Raw genomic sequence first — 16,886 nt, forward strand, 5'->3', positions numbered from 1 at the left:
GAAACTTGTATCTTGATCCAAGAAACAGAAAAGGCTGAAGATAAACTGCATTAAAATCATACCAGTATTACTCCTCACAGTACGAGGAAATTGCTTCTGGACGTACAGGGATGCGTTTTTTTTCCTCTTGCAGTGTGTAATGTAAGAAAGGTTTAGGATTAGAAGAACAACAGCAGGTTCTCAGTTGGGAGAATAGTGATAATTTCATTTTAGGAAGATTGATTTGGACTAACTTCTCAGGTTTAAAATGCTTGCAAGCATTTTGTATATAATTGCTTTTATTTTGAAGCTCCAAAATGGAGGGGGGAGGTATCCATTAGATTGTTTGCAGAAACAGCTATGAGATGCATAGTGTTCTATAAGTTCATGTGAATAAAAAGTTTCTGTGAGCAATTTGAAGGTATTTTTCTGTTGGCTGGCTAATAGTTTTTCCAATACCTGATATGTTCATTTAGAAAAACATTTTAATGTTGTCTCTGACTAGACAGTTGTATACAATGTGTATAGGACAGTACAGTGTTAGAAAGATAATAGTGTCCCCATTTTAATACAGTTTTTAAATGTCAACTTTCTGTTCCTTAAGATTTTCAGAAAAGGCTAAGATAAGTAAATTTCTTTTGGTTTGGGGTTTTGGGGGGGGTGTTGTTAATTTTTTTGTTAATTTTTTTTTTTTTTGTCTTTCACTGCTTGTCTTCATGCCTTCTTTCTTATGCTGTAATGTGATACGTTTAAAGCTATAGAGCAGTTATATGTTTTTCTCTTTCTATTGTATCCCTTTATTTGTGAAGTATTATCTGGACAAGCTTTGTGTAATTTTTTAGATTTGGATTGGTGAATAGCAGTATTATACTTTGAGATTACACGTGTGATACCACATGTACATGTGCATAGGGAGTACAACTTGGAAACTGGATGGTTAGTGCAGGGGGAAATCAGTGTCTGCCCACATCACATCTAATCTTTGAATAAACAGCAGTTGTTGCTCTCCAGAGCATAAATCTACATGACACCCGAGCATCAGTTACCCTTATCTTAAGAACATTATGTGCTCTGTATATAATGTAACAAAGGTATTGCCATTATTATTTCTCTCAAAACCTGTATACAATTGTCAGCAGTTATTTGGAATATCTAATTTTGTCACTAGCTTAGTAAAAAAACCCCACCCACCCCTACCCACCCCGCCAAAAACCGTGCTTAGCAAAGATATGTACATATTCGTTGGCCAGTATGAATCCAAAAATAACTGGTGAAACATGGACCCAATACAAAGTGTTGCAAAGAGCAAATCCCATTTGAAGTATTGCCTTTACCAGGTAGGGATATTAAAAACACGATTTTTATATCCTTGGGAAGAGTACAGAAGAAAAATAGCAGAGTTCTTGGTAGATGAAAGACATTCTCTCTCTCCTTCTCTTTCTCTGTTTTTTGGTTGGTGGTTTTTTTCTTTTTTTTTACCCTGTGGCAGAAGGTGAGCTGGAGTGGGGGGGGACAGCAGGGTTGGTTTGTTGATTTATTTGTTTTATAAAACATTCCCAAAGATTTTTTTTTTTCATCTGTTTTTATACATTCATTTTTAAAAGTTTCAGGGACCCAGGAAGACGATGTTTTATGGATAGCAATGGCAGGCACTCATCAGGTATGGGCACTGATGTTGGAAGGTGGAAAACTACCAAAGGGAAGGTAAGCAGCTGTAATAAGAGACACATGAAATTGCTGTTTGTCTTGATAAACAGCTTTGAAATCCCAAAGAGAGAGATAATCAAATTACACTAAAAATAATTTTTCTCAAGCTGTACTTAGCTTGAAGCTTGCTGCTTCTGTTCAGACTTAAAAGGTGTGTGTCCTTTAAAGTCTGCCTGCCTTTTCCCACACTGTTAGATGAAATGAATATACTACTTTTGCTATAAAACTATGACTTGGTAGGGTGCATTTGTATAACTGAATGTTACTTTTCATTGCATTTGCTGAATTATCTAGTGATGAATGATAAACTGAATGATAAACTGAAATCTAGTGATGAGGTGAAATAAAAGTTAGCACAAAGGCATTGAATAATTCCTTGTGCTGCAGTACAGTTGGTTTTATAACTCACAAGTGCTTGTCCTGTAGCTTCTGTTTATGCATAATGTCTGAAGTATTTCAAACTCATTCTTGAACTTGGGTACTGTTTTCCTTTAGCGATTTAAAGAAAGGAGTCTGCCTTCGATTCGCTGGGAGTGGAAATGAAGAGAACAGAAACAACGCATACCCGCATAAGGCAGGCTTTGCACAGCCTTCAGGTCTCTCTCTGGCTTCTGAGGAACCGTGGAACTGCCTTTTTGTAGCAGATAGTGAGAGCAGCACTGTGCGAACCATCTCTCTGAAAGACGGAGCAGTGAAGCACCTTGTAGGAGGAGAGAGAGATCCATTGGTAATCACTTCAAACTTCCCCACACTGCCCTACTAATATTCCTCAAGCCTGACCTGGAGGAACCACTTTTGGGGTGAGAGGGTAAATCAGTTTCCATGGCCATCAATTTCTTAACTTCACTGCTTGGAATGCAAATGTGTGCCGGTTGTGACGCTCAGGTTGTAGTGCAAATTGTTGCTCCTCAGATAACAAATGACTTCACTTATTTTTAAAATAGCCAACTTGATTCAGCATTGTGTGGTCATTAAAGCCAGCTGGATTCATATTGATAACGTAAATGTGAGAGTTTCCATTTCCATGGTTAGCATCCACACTTTCCAGTCTTCAGTATCCTTGTTTTGAAGTTGTCTTGATTTTTTAAATTTTTTTTTTTAAGCCAGTGAATTTCCATTTAATTACAATCATTTAAATTCATGTCAACATTGAATAATCAAATGTATTAATTTAATAAAATACTTTTCCAGAATTTGTTTGCCTTTGGTGATGTGGATGGAGCGGGCATAAATGCAAAGCTGCAGCATCCCTTAGGAGTAACATGGGACAAGAAAAGAAAACTACTCTATGTGGCAGATTCCTATAATCATAAGGTAAGCTTATAGTACCTTGTTATATACAGGCTTTGCAATTTTTACTACTACGAAGGATTATTTTAGGAACATACAAAGATTGTGCTTGGTTCAGTTAAGCTGAGGAAACAAATGATACGAGTTCCTTTGTGGGTTCTTTTTCTTTCCTTCCTTCCCTTATGAGTCCTTTTCTTTACCATTGTTTTGCTGTCACATGCTGCTGTGTTGATATGATGGTCCCACGGGGAAGGTGAATTTAAAGTGCCAAGTTACAGTTCAGACTAAAGACCCTTTCCTTATATCTTCCCAAAGATGCTGAACTAGAGCAAAAGAGCTAGGAGTGCTTAGTCAGGAATACTGCGGGTTTGATAAAACTGGGAGAACGAGATGACTTGCTTTTCCCTTAAAAAAAGCCACCCAAGTTTTGAGAAGAAGTATTGTGGCCTCCCTCCATGGAACTTTGAGATAAGAGAGATTGTTGTGCGTGATTGTTCTTATGTGATGTTGTATAAACTTTATCTAGAAGGTTGTTAACTGTATATTGATTAAATGCATTAGAAGAAAAGTAATTTGTTTTAATTTGAAGAATAAAGTGTGAACACTAAATGCTCATGGAAATTTATGTGGCAAATGAAATTTTGTTTCAGGTATCGTATAAAACATTATAAACTTTTTTGCTATTTAAGCAAAAAAACCCCCTCATCTATTTTTAGAGAAAAAATGATATAGAAGTTAGTCTGCCAGTTTATGCTCTTACTATTTTGAAAATGTTTTCAGAAGGGCAACAAACATTAGAAAAACAAGCCATTCAGCATACTTTTATACCAGAAGGGTAGGTGCCTTCGAAATTATGAAGGAGAACACTGAATGAAGACCAAAGGAAGAAGTAAAGTCCAGCAGGGAATGGGGTGGGGGAAGCTGGGAGATGTCATTTGGTGAAGTGTGATAACTTAGCTTCTAGGACACACATTTGGTAGCTAAGGTACTCAAAGTTAGTGCTTCTGAAAATGTGAGGCGTAAGATAATGCAGAACTTCTAAATCCTGGTGGGTTTTTTTCAGAGAAGTTTTTTTTTGTGTCTTTGTTTATCTTAGATTAAGGTTGTAGATCCCAAGATGAAGAACTGTGCTACCCTGGCAGGCACAGGAGAAGCAAGCAATGTTATTGGTTCCAGCTTTACACAGTCAACTTTTAATGAACCGGGAGGTTTGTGTGTTGAAGAAAGTGGCCGCTTGATATATGTTGCAGACTCAAATAATCATCAGATTAAAGTGCTGGATTTGGACACAAAAATTCTTTCCATGGCAAGTAATACTTATTAAACAGGCTGATAGTGGTGTTTCTTGATATAAATTACAGACTTTGGAAAGTGGTATAAAAATCATATAGCTAATAAACTTTTTGGGTAGAGTAGCTATATTCACAGAATGTTTCATGATGATCTGGCAAATAAACTTTGCCTGTTAGCACAGTTGTTGAAAGTCTTAGTCTTTGGAAAGGCAACTTTTGCATGAAAACAGAAAGTGATGATCCTCTAGAAAAGAACAATAGAGAAACATGAGTTATTAAAAAATACAGCCCAAGTTTTCAGTATGAAAAGCATTTTATGAGCATTTGCTAACTCCCTTTGTAGCAAGTGGAAGTTGGAATAGTTTACCAAGTCCTGTAACTAAGCTGTAAGAGATGATTTTGAGAGGTCAGTGACTTGAAGTGGGATGCATAGCAGGCTTCCAAGCTGTCAAATCAAAACCACTGTCATAACTGAGCACTGCTGTATTTGCTTATAAACATGAAGGCAAAACAAATTCGTGCTCCTGTCCATCTTACAATGGCACTGTGTCTTAAAGTTTTCATATGTATATACATATATATATATATATATGTGACGTTATGGTCCAACTGTCTTCTTGTATGTTTCTTGCATTTAATAGTACACGATCTTAATGTGTGTTTAAATTTTCGTATCATATAACATGATGGTGGCTTTTCTGGGAAATTATCCTTTACTTTACTGTGCAATCTGCATGGTTAAAATCTTGGATTTTATTACTGAAGCATGTGGTTTACCACCGGATTAGAAGAAAATATCTATAAATTTTATTTAAAGTAAAAATGTAATGCAGCTGTTAAAATTTTAAATTAAGGGATACTCTAAGTAGTGGATACTCTAAAGTCGTTGTGGATTTTATGATTTTAATAGAAAATATTATTTGGATTAATCAGTTTTATCTTTTTCGTTTAAAAAATAATTTTGTTCTTCCTTTTTTTTTTGTCACTGGAGTATTATTGGACTCTGTCAGAAAGTTTTAGTCCAATAGCTGTATTATCATGTGTTAGTTTTCCTAGTCCATGACAGCTTTGAAACTGTGATTGTATTGTGAAAGCCTATTTGCTTTCAGTACAAATAAAAATAAATATTTTGTTTGATTTCTACTGATAGTTGCCTATCCTGAATCCAGAAGCATGTGATGTTCCAGATAACCTGCCTGTGCAAAAGGATAAAATAACAAACCTTCCAAAACTGCCTAAATCTGCACCAAACGTCCAACTTCCTTCCCTAACTGTAGCTCCTGGCCAGACAATTCAGTTTTTATTAAAGTTGACTCTTCCTCCAGATTCAAAACTGAATGAAGAAGCACCCAATTCCTGGTTTATCACAGCAGAAGGTAAAGTGCCTATGTTGTTTTATCAGTTGAACAGGAGTAGGTAAGATACTAAGTGGGTTATATCATGATGTGCCTGTAATACAAGGGATCTCACTCTGATGAATCAAAATGTCCCTCCCAGTCCTGTGTTCCCATTTGACCTTGTGATGCAATACATGTTATTTAGAGCTGATACATTTAACATTCGGAGTGGGAAGATTAAAAAAAAAAAAAAACACCTGATAGGCTGCTTTTTCCTTGAATTAATACATGCTGCATTTTTTTTTTTTTTTAAATAACTTTCTTGGAACAAGCTGCCAGTGAGGGCTTGCAAAGGGGCTGATCCCAGAACGGTTGAGCTTTTTGCTTGCCCTCTCCACTGTCTCTATGAACAGCTTATCCCAGCCCTACCTTCTGTTTCTGGGAGAAAGCTCACCATGGAGCTGAAGCATATTCCTGAAAGAGACTCCTTTTTTTTGCTTTTGTCTCTTCCAAAAAGTATGTGAGGTGCATTTATACCTAACTACTTTGAACCTACTTTGTTATAATTCATATTTGCATATTTCTGCTTGAATATTTCCATAATAAGGTACACTTCCTTATGTAAGAGGTAAATTATGGTATGTCAAGGAAGCCGAAATGATTGGCCTTTCTTGCAAGTTCTTTTGCTGATTTCCTGTGTGACCTTGGACAACTCTTTCAGTCACTATGTACTTGATTACTGTGAAATGGGAATATTATTGTTATATTGGAATAATGAAAATATTACTTCATGTTGTGGCAGTTTCCTGAACCTAAATTAATCTCTCTCAACTCTTAAGTATTCTAAAAGAGCACATGGAATTTGTTCACATGGTGTGCAACTGGAGTGGTTTAATTCTAGCCATCGTTGCCATCCTTAAGCTGGAGATTACTATGCCCATAACATGACTGGTAGAATAGACCATGTGAGTGTTTCCTAAAATTCTTTTCAGTACAAAAATAACAAGATTATCTGAAACGCCTTCTTGCACAGGATGACCATTAGTGGGTGTTTGGAGACAGTGCTTTCCAGTGGTCTAGCTGTACCCAAAAGGGAGAATCTGTCCATGTCCTTGGAAGTACTATATGAAAGCCAATATACAAAATAACCCATATTTTTTCGCATCTTTGTGTATTGAGACAGTTTTGTCTGGTTATTGAGTTACTCAGGTGTGACTCATTTGTTTTAAGTTTAATACATTTACGCCCTAGGAGAAAATTTTTTATCTCACTGGAATGTCAATACTTCTAAAAAGTATCCTATAGTGCCTAAGTAAAACCATAAACTAGTGTTCTTGAAGGTGAAGGGAGGACACTTAGCATTCAGACTCTCTGAGAAATTTCTGAACTTTATAAATACGTTTTCTATTAGACTCTAGGCACCCTAAAGTAAGTGGTGCATGGTACAGAGAACTGTTAGCTCTTGGAGGAAGTGAACAAGATACTCACTAAGCCAGTATAGAACAGAGGAAAGCTTAACTGACTGTTTGATGAGTTGCTGAACAGTTTTAAAAAAAAAGAAGAGCCTTTCTTTAGTTTGTGTCAAGTTTTTGATATTGAAATTGCATCATTTGGACCTTCAGTAGATTTTTGAAAGCAATAGAGAGAACATTTATATTTCCGTTATGTTCACGCAGTTGTTGCACTGCATTGGAAAACATTCATTTTTATAAATGCTGCTAGTTTTTAAAATTCTACTAATTTTTAGTAATTGTTCTCTGGCTGAATTTACATGCCATATTGGCTTTTACAATGATAAATACTTGTTAATAGTTATCCCTGCTTGTAGATGCAGTTAAACTGATCTGAAAGTAAACATGTCCTCATCTTTTGACTCGTCTTTTGTTGGCCAGCTTTCAAGGTGTCCATGTGGTAGCTTAATTAAATTGGTTGCTTTTAAAAGCAGTCAACAAATACTGTACAGGCACTGCAATTTGTTTATATGCCTTATGATTTAAAGTAGTTTCTCATCCCAGTTTGTGCTTTTGGAGTACAAATAGACTATTTCCAGGAGAGTCGGCACACGCTTTGGCCTACAGAATCTCCAAATATTGTTGAAGTAAAGATATATGTGATAGCTTCAAGGGTTAGTAAAATTGGAGAATGTAAGCAACCTAAACTCAACAAGTCGTTTCAAGCTCATAAATTCTAAGCTTTTTTTTGAAAAATGCCCAAAAGAGCACTTCATCCTTTTCACTTACGGTAAAATACGAGCTAGGTACTTTTATTGTGCAGTTCATTTTTCAGTTCACATACTCTTAAATATTTAAATAAATGTGAAACTCAAGTTCTCTTTTAACAGTCAGCCTGAACATTGCTAAATTGCAGCAACCCACTTGTAAAACCAACACTTCTGTTTGGAAATACCATTATTTACCTGCAGTTTTATGCATTTATGGTAGATATCTTACCTGGAGTATTAGACCTCTGATACAAATGTATAGCAGCCCGTTAATTTAAGGAGTTTTGCTTGCATATCTCAGAATAAATTTTAATATCCTCTTAAGAGCATATAGGACAAATTGCAGATCCATTGCATTTAAGTAAGATGTACTGTATATATACCTATAGTTCTGAAGCAAAGCTGTGGATCTCTCCATCTTTAAATGACTGCTAAAGAAGCATTTGTAATTTACTTTTCCTTTTTTTTTGTCCATGACTGGAAAAATCAGGGAGGAAATTTCTCCTAATACTGCATATGGAAAGAAAGTCCATGTTGTCCTATAGGCAAAATTAGTGTTTTCTGTAGGTTTCAGACACAGTGTTAAATATCCTAATGATAAAACTTGTTCTTCTTTTACAGATAATACCTGGTTGCTTCAAGGACAGTGTCTGTCTGGAGAAATAAAGGATGTTTCCTGTCAAACTATTATTCCCTTTCAGTTACCCAGGAGCTGTCTGTCAGCTGAAGCTATCCTGGCTGTCAAAGCGTGCCTCTACTATTGCAGCAAAGGTAGCAGTGCCTGTATGATGAAAGGAATCTCATTCAGTCAGCCTTTACAGATAGCTAGTACGAACCAAGGCAGCTTGACTCAAGTTGAACTGATACATGCATTTTTAACCCACTAAACCAAAGCTAGCTAATTTCATACTTTATTTTACTATCCACCATTTCTATAGGAGAAAAACTTTTCTCCATTGTTCATTTTCCTAGAGCTTAAAGCTAAGAAATAATATACTTGGTAAAACCAAGTAGATTTCCCTGCAGCTTAACGTGAAAATTTATCATCACGACCTCATTTCTTTTCATTACAGTAGCAGCAATAACTTTGTAATACTCTAGACTCTGTTGCCAATTATGAATATATTGGATGTATGCCATTCTAAGCAATGAGCAACGATTTTTAGAGTCCTTTTGCAAGAGCTGGTGTTACTTTGTGATGCTACTGAAGAAGTTCTTTGCACTGAAATACTGTTAGAATAGCTAGATCATTTTCGACTAACAGTTACAAATTCCTTTTGTGACCTTATTAAATTTTAATAGAATGTCAAAACGAATAGTTTCTTTCTCTAGGCTGTAAAAGAAGTATCTTGCTTATTTTTCTGTAATGGCATTTATGACACGTGTATTTTGAAAATACATCTTAAACTAGGTGCAGCTCTAATTTTATGCAAACTGAGTGTTTTGCTTAACTAGATATGACCGCCTTATATGAAAAGCATAGTTTCATGGAAACATTTCTGTGAAAGGAAGTGTTCAAGTTCCTACAGAAGAATTGCGTGCTGATTTCTAACAAAGAATGTGCCTCTCTCTAATCTGTATATGTATAAAGAAAAAAAAAAAACACAAAACCATGCTGGAGTTTTTCTGATACATGCCAATTTACATTTTATAGTAAGTGGTAGATAATGGTTGAATATCTAAACTGCAAAAATTAAATGTCAACCATTTTAAGCAGGGTGAATCACTTTCCTACTTTTATGATTTCTCTGTAAAGACTTGTCTGAAGACTTCTGTCTTGCAAATACATAATATTAAGAAGAATTGTATACTCTTGAAGTCTGATTCAGAGTCTTTTGAAGTCACTGTTAGTCCCCCGATTTGTAATAGTGGCCACTGAACCAGAACTATATATTTAATAATGGATTATTTGCATTCATGTTTAGAGGTTCTGAGCTTTTGCTAGAAAACTGGTAACCTAATCTTTGAGTAAGGTGCTTTAAAACTGTATTACAAAACTCTGCCTTTGGTGGTTAAGTGTTTTGCAAGTAAAATTCCTTCAATTTGCCATAGTAAGTAGCAGGAATACAGGAGGGGGTGCAAGTTTTTTACTTGAACTGGAAGAATTTCCACAGTGCTTAAGTGGTAATTGGGTTAGGCTCTGTGCTCTGGTCATGAGAATCAGTTCTGAGAAGATGGTTTTGTTTTAAGTTTGAAGATAATATTTTTACACATATTATAAAGTACAGTAGGGAAAAAATTTTTATATAGTCTTTTCTAAAACAATCACCATTGTTCCTGACACCTGTCAGTAAATCCCCAGTATGATTTGTTGTTGCTCTTTCTTACTTAAAGGCTGACTGAAATGTTGGTCATGAACCAGAGAGGCTTTTGTTTTAAGGGAACCATATGGACTGGTGTGGTTTTTCCTTCCATTGAAATGCCAGTCTGTCTGCGAGTTCTCTGTAATACCAGAAATGGTTATTATCTCACCTGTCTGCAAGGCAAGGGCTGAACTATTATTTTTCTTGTGTTTGTTTTTTAAGCAACTTTTCTAATTCAGTGTTTCAGCTCCTTTGGGTAAGCCTCTCAATTCTCACATGCCATTTGAAGAAGGAGAAAGCTTTGCTACTTTGTTCACACATTGCAAATGCTATTGGAAGGATGAAGGTAAAGAAACTGCTTTGGGCATTTATCATTTTTTACACTTTAGTACAATGCAGTCTTTCAAATTTTTTTGTTTGTTTGTTTAACTTTGGATGGTAGCCAGGAAACCTCAGATCAGCTTCCAGCTAGCCCACAAATTTTCTGTTGCTTACTGAAAAAAACAAGCATGAGTTTCAGAAGTTCAGAATAACAAACGAAACTGTTGCAGTTATCTTGAACATATAATTCAGCAGATGGATTTTTTTTCTCTCATTTTCAACTAGAATGACATTATATTTGTCTATTTCAGTTGGATGAGATCATCAAATTCTGCCTGTATTCCAGTATTCAAAAAAAAAAAGTCAACAAATCTGTTTTCTCATTGAAATTTTTAAGTAATGTATTGCTGTAGGGAAAAGACTGTGTATTCCTAACTTTATTTAACTATAGTGTGTAATGTTTAAATATAGTATTATAGATATGTTTTCTAGCTAAATGTACATATATAAATGTGTATTTAAGTGTAATATCCCTTTTGTTTTCAAGTTTCAACTTTTAGTCACTGTATGTAGACACACACAGAACCACTATAAGCTTATTGGGAAAGAGTGATAGTAGGTAGTAGGAAAAACTGTTGCATAAGCATTAAGCTGAAGTCCAGGATCAAACTGTAAAGGACCTTTAAATATTTAGTTGTAGCCAAATTTCGAACAATTGTATTTCAAGGAAAACAATTTCAGCTTTACTAGTGGAGAACAGGAATATATCTGTTTGAAACAGTTTTTTCTTTATCATTTCCTTGAAGTCCATGTCTTGTGGCAGATGACTGAATCTTATATAAACTAAGGGAGTGGGGGGTGGTACACTATATCCGTGCTACTATTATTCTTTCTACAAAGCCTCAGAGCATTCCTTGCCACTGCAGTGTAATGGCTTTATTGCTAAAGGAGAGGCAGAAGATGTGATACCATCTCAAAAAGACACACAACCCACTATTTACAAAGAAAATCTATATATTCCAAAATGCTTTCCCTCTGAATCCGGTAAGTCCTAAACCCTTTTAGGCAATAACCCCTTTAGTTTGCAAGGGAGAGCTGCTTTTCCTGTCTCATCTTAATGGGTTTCACACAGGGACACTGCTTTAATCGTTCTCCTTCATCATCTTAGAGGCAGCTGATTCTCAGTGTGCTCCAGTTCTCACTGATGATGGGGTTGTTCTGCTCCTCACTCCCTCAGTCTGTGTGTTCACTGTGATTGGTCTTTAATCATATAGCCAATGCTATGTTTTATTTGTCCAAGGAATAACAAACACATTCCTGGAGTCATTCCTGTTTCACTTGTGGTATACAGACATTTGAATGTTCTCTAAATAGAAAAACATGTTTTTTAAAAGCTTATGATGTTTAGGGATACAACTTCCATTGCTTCCTCCAGGGTTTACAAGATGCTCTTACAGTAAAGCAACAAGTGCCATAAATGTAACCAGACAGGCAAACAGAATAGCGTGTATAAGCTACAGAAATTTACTTCAGTTAAGTACCAGAAAGCATCTTCAAAATATGATTCAGAAAAATAGAAAATGTTACTACTGTGTCTCAATACTGAAAAATCAGATATGTTGATGACTGCTTTCTCTTTGTATGGTAATTTAGTTTATTAGTGTTTCCTGATACAAAAATTCTGAGCAGATTGGTATGGCTCAGCGCTCCCAGATTTGTATCTTACAGTAAAAGTATGTAATTCAAGGCCATTTCAAAACATATCTTTCTACTGACTTTAATAGGTTTTGTATCAGACCTTAATAAATTACTATAGCAAATCTCTAAAGAATGTTGGTCATGGTTATATTGTATAATGGAAACAAGTTCAGTGGCATTTGCAGTTTTGTTCTAGTGTTTGCTTTCCTGGAACAGCTTTTGGTTTTGAATGAATATATTAATAGTTCCATGAGATGTTTTTAGAAAATTTATTTAATTACAGTACAATATTCTTCATTAGACTAGGAAAACGATAATGTGGTTTCGAAGAGGGAGCGTAATGTATTTTAATAGCTTTTTCATGTTTGAATTCAGTAGTAACTTTCTGTAGTTTGTTCCCTTCTGTTGAAGGAAGAGGAGGGATGCTGACTGTGTAAACCTGTTGATGGGCACATATTTCATGCATACATTTTTAGCTGATTCCTTTTTGTGTTAGATTCTCACATGTCATTTTGGGCTTTTCTACTGGATGCACTTCTTCATAGTTTGTGTTTTGCCTCTCATGTCTTCCACTTGTAGAGCATTATGTTTGTATAATGCTGTGGTAATATTGTGATACAGAGCAAGTACAGACCAGATGAGTAATACATGAGAAAGTAGTTTTATAGCATCATGTAAATGCGTTATCTGCTTAGCCTGAGGAAAGGTGCATATGGCTTCCAGTACCTTGTATATATTCTTAATGCACTTTTTTGATTCCAATGGGCAAATCTTGTAGCTCAAACCATGGGCAAAACTATTTTTTGTGAGAACATCGAGAAAAACATATTCCTTATCACTTGCTCAGAGGAGAGGGATGATCAGAATGAAGTGACTTTTCTTCTCGTGCAGGGGCATGTCCTTCTGTTCCTTTAATTATTGACTATTTATTTTAGCAGAGAGAGTTGTATTATTGACCACAAATTCTCTTGAATTTTTGATTCCTAACAAGGTTTTCTACATACATGGAAGCTTTAAATGTCTGACTTTATAGAGTTATGAGTGATATATCTGGTTGAAAATGGCTTATAGTTTAGCAGACAATAGCAGAGATATATGTACATTCTTATGATCTGTAATTTTTTAAAATCACTGTTATTCATTAAGACTTACCTCAGAGACACATTGCAGCTGAACTCCCCCAGAAGTGTGTTCATAAACTGTGTATTGCAACTCAAAAGTAAGTTTTCTTGCTTGTATAATGCGAGAGAGATGCTGTGACGTGTTGTGTATATGTGTCCTCTAGGCTGCAGTTGTGCTACCTGAGGAGAATTTACCATGCATAGCAGCTTATCAACCACGTACAGTAACTCTCCACTCAAATCTGCCAGCTCAGTTATTCATATAATCAATTAAAATTACTGATTTATGTTAGCAAAGATTTAGTATTTAGAATTAATCATTATAATTTTCATTGAAATCAGTTTGTCAGGGATTAGAGGAGCTTCTCTGTCCCAAGCAGGGAGAGTACAAGAATGGTAACAATTAGTTGGAGACAGTTGTTGAAAATGTGAGACCTGGTTATTTTTTAATTAAACCACCACATCTGTCTTTGTATTCTACAACAGATCATGAATTTAGAAATGGTATTTCTAATATTTTACATTCCATTATGTTCATATAACCAAATTTGACTACTGTCTTCCATCAGAAGCAGCTGTTCTTACATTTTACAGTTTTTGTACTATCACATGTAAAATCACATACTCTCGTTAAGGATTAGGATTCATTCTTGTTAAGAATTCAGCACACCTCTGATTGAGTTTCCAAGTTTATCTTAGTTTCTTTGCCATAATATTATGGGGGATTTTGGTTAGGTTTTTGGACCTATCTTTTCCTCCTGTAGTTTCCCCGAGAATGAAATGCAGCCAGTATCTTGTTACCATGGAAGGATCCAAGTAGGATAATTCCCTCCACCAGCTCCTTGCCCCTCCCCTGCTTTAGGGATGGGGATGTAAACAGCAAGTGCAATAGGGCTGTCCCATATAAAGATCATGTTACCTGGCAACTCACTCCAAAACGGTGCAAATGAGGTGAGGATTTCAGGATGAGTTACACCATGACACTAATCCTCAAAATGGGTAGACCTAGTGCATACTGCCTTTCTGGGGTTTCCTGCTTCCTAGGTCTACTTCTCTTTATGGCCTATAAAATCTTGCTCCATAAAGAAGGCAAGAATTTTGCCCTTATTATTCCTGCAAAAATCTTCAGTTAATTGTTTCATTAGTACTCTTTATCTTAAGATAACCTGGTAAAATTACTGGAATCTAGGACCTATCTGGACCCTCCCCCAGGCTTCTAGGTAGCATTAGAATAAGATTATGTCCTCAGGTCAACTTCATCAAGCTTTACACTGATGCAGCTACCATCAAAATTCTTACCTTTATATCTGGCCCTGTCCAGTGAGGTCCTGAAGTTGTTTCTAGATCTCTCAGAGCATCCCATCAAACTTGAGTAGCCTATCCGGGGATTTTGATGGCTTTTAGTTTCAAGAAACTTTGATACTATAAATTAAATACTTTGGCTATTAGGTGATTTGAAAGATACCCCAGTTTGCTATCATGTTGCAGATTGTGTTTAATTCTTTTCAGAGGGTAACACATTTTTGTTGCAGATGCAAAACTAGAAACCTTGGATATAAGTTGAGGAGTGTTTGTGCAGCTATAATTACTTATTGCTTAGTGTACCTCTTTGTTGGTCCATTGCTTTCAAGTGTACCAGAGAACAATTGCAGGCCCTAGGGCTAAGCAAAAGAATTGCAAGTATTTTTCAAGTCTTGACTAGTTCTTTTGAAACATCAACAATTTTGAGCTAAAGAAATCCCACTTGTAAAGATTATGTTCATAAGTCTACCTTAATTTAATGCTCTGTACTCAACATGCCTCAGAAGAACAATATTCCATGCTGTATTTTCCCCCTTTTGACTAAGTATTTAGAAACTCAACCCATCTGGCCATTGTCAGACTTCATAGAAAGCAAGATAACGATTTCCAATTTGATTTTACATTCATGTTTTTTCAAAACAAGAGCTTGTTTTTCAAGCTTTTGATTAAACTGAAATACCTGGTTTGGAACCGTCCATTCAAAGAACCTGTCCTGAGAGTTGCCTGTATCAGTTAACTGGCTTCCAGATTTTAAAAATTTGGAATTGATAGTAAAGTGGAGGAACAGAATTGCCAGATGTTTTATATTTTGAATGTTTAACTTCAAAGCTATCCAATTTCACTTTTAAAACTTTCTCTTCTCTAAGTTATTACCATTAATGTACCATTAATCATTGTATCGTTAAAACCTGTGATGGATCTGTGTGATTTTTATAAAGAAATTAATGAAGAAAAATAAGGTAGTTGTAAAACTGTGACTGCGTGAAATCCAGGTGCTCCAAGGTTAGCAGCAAATATCTTTAGGGCCAGTAGTTCAGCCCGATGTGACAGAAATTCTGCGTTTTCATAACATCACGATGGCTGAGGAAAAAATCAGTGCCTTCCATAACAATACTTGAAAGTGTATCTTTACAGAAATGCTGGAGTACTGACTGAAATAAGGTATTTGAGCTTCGTGGTTTGCAAGTTTCAGGGGTTTTAATTCTCTACTAATTCTGAAACTGTGACGAGTTTTCCTTCTCCTTTATATTTTTGAATTATGTTGAAATTAAGGTGCTTTTTGTTCAAGCTACTTTTCGTACAAAATACTTTAAAATGTTTTTTTCTCAATCTTCTGAAACTATTGTTATCTCTTTTGTACTTCAGAACAAACTTGGCAAGGACATTTCAAACATCTTGCTGAAATTGTGATAGGAGCGAGATGGGAGGCAAAACATTAATTGATCTAAAAGGGTGAGGGTGATGCTTCTTGATATTTGGGGGGTGGAGGGTTGGTCTTTGGTTGGTTTTTTTCCCCTGTTCTACAGATCAGCAAATATTCTTTAAATGGCAGAAGGTTGTATGTAGAGGCAGCTAGGAAGGGTCAGGTTCTCTCACTGTGAAAACTATATAATTTCATTTAGGTTATGATGCTGGGATGTCTAAAAATCCTGGCAGTGTAATACTAGTGAAGAAAGTCACATTTGAGCACTTAACACCTTAATAAATGTCTCCATATGGTTTAAGGGGAAAGATGGGGATTTTTTTCTTCCTTGAGAACTTCAGTGTTGCTTTGTGGACATTGGAATATTTTTGTCTGCTCTTTGAGATACTAAACCTCTGTTTTTCCATTACATGTGATGCAAAGCCTTTCAAATATCTGAACATTTAAAAGATGTGGTTTATGTTTCTTGCTACAAAATATGCGAAGAATTAAAACTGAAGGCACTTCATCTACAGCTTATGTAGATTGTGTAAATTCTTCACATACAGCATTGCCTAATAGCGTTCCTAATATTCATGGATTATGATCCTTTTTAAATAAAAGGTAAATGTCCTGTAATATTATGAGAACAAATAAATACACTGTAGAAGAAATGTCAGCCTTGGATATCAATTCAACAAATAAACAGTGATTAAAGAATGTACTCTTTCTCCTGTGAAACATCTTTCTCCTTGTAAAGCTTTTTCATGGAAAAATAAACATTAAAAATGTTATCTTTTCTTTCAAGGCTGGGTTTGTCTGTCAATCTTTACATGAACATAGATGTGGAAGTTATGAAATGCGTCTTCTGTAAGGGGTTACAGCTTGATTAAAATCCTTTAATTAACAAGTA

The 16,886-nt window shown here is 35.6% G+C and overlaps 1 protein-coding gene across 6 annotated transcripts in view; it reads left to right on the top strand.

Annotated features, from left to right (window-relative positions):
• The window catches only part of NHLRC2 (NHL repeat containing 2), a 48,725-nt gene that overhangs the window by 22,688 nt on the left and 9,151 nt on the right, over positions 1 to 16,886 (top strand). For 2 of the 6 annotated variants that reach the window (XM_075155120.1, XM_075155115.1), the window contains 7 exons: positions 1,584 to 1,683; positions 2,182 to 2,413; positions 2,878 to 3,000; positions 4,073 to 4,282; positions 5,419 to 5,644; positions 8,448 to 8,597; positions 10,369 to 10,475. In XM_075155120.1, coding sequence (XP_075011221.1) covers positions 1,584 to 1,683; positions 2,182 to 2,413; positions 2,878 to 3,000; positions 4,073 to 4,282; positions 5,419 to 5,644; positions 8,448 to 8,597; positions 10,369 to 10,475 — 1,148 coding nt within the window. Of the gene's footprint in view, positions 1 to 1,583; positions 1,684 to 2,181; positions 2,414 to 2,877; positions 3,001 to 4,072; positions 4,283 to 5,418; positions 5,685 to 6,444; positions 6,571 to 8,447; positions 16,781 to 16,886 lie in introns of those variants that run through there. The other 4 variants (XM_075155118.1, XM_075155117.1, XM_075155116.1 and 1 more) reach the window with 4 other exon arrangements.

This window comes from Calonectris borealis, chromosome 7 (assembly GCF_964195595.1).
Source record: "Calonectris borealis chromosome 7, bCalBor7.hap1.2, whole genome shotgun sequence".
In the NCBI taxonomy this organism is placed as follows: domain Eukaryota; kingdom Metazoa; phylum Chordata; class Aves; order Procellariiformes; family Procellariidae; genus Calonectris; species Calonectris borealis.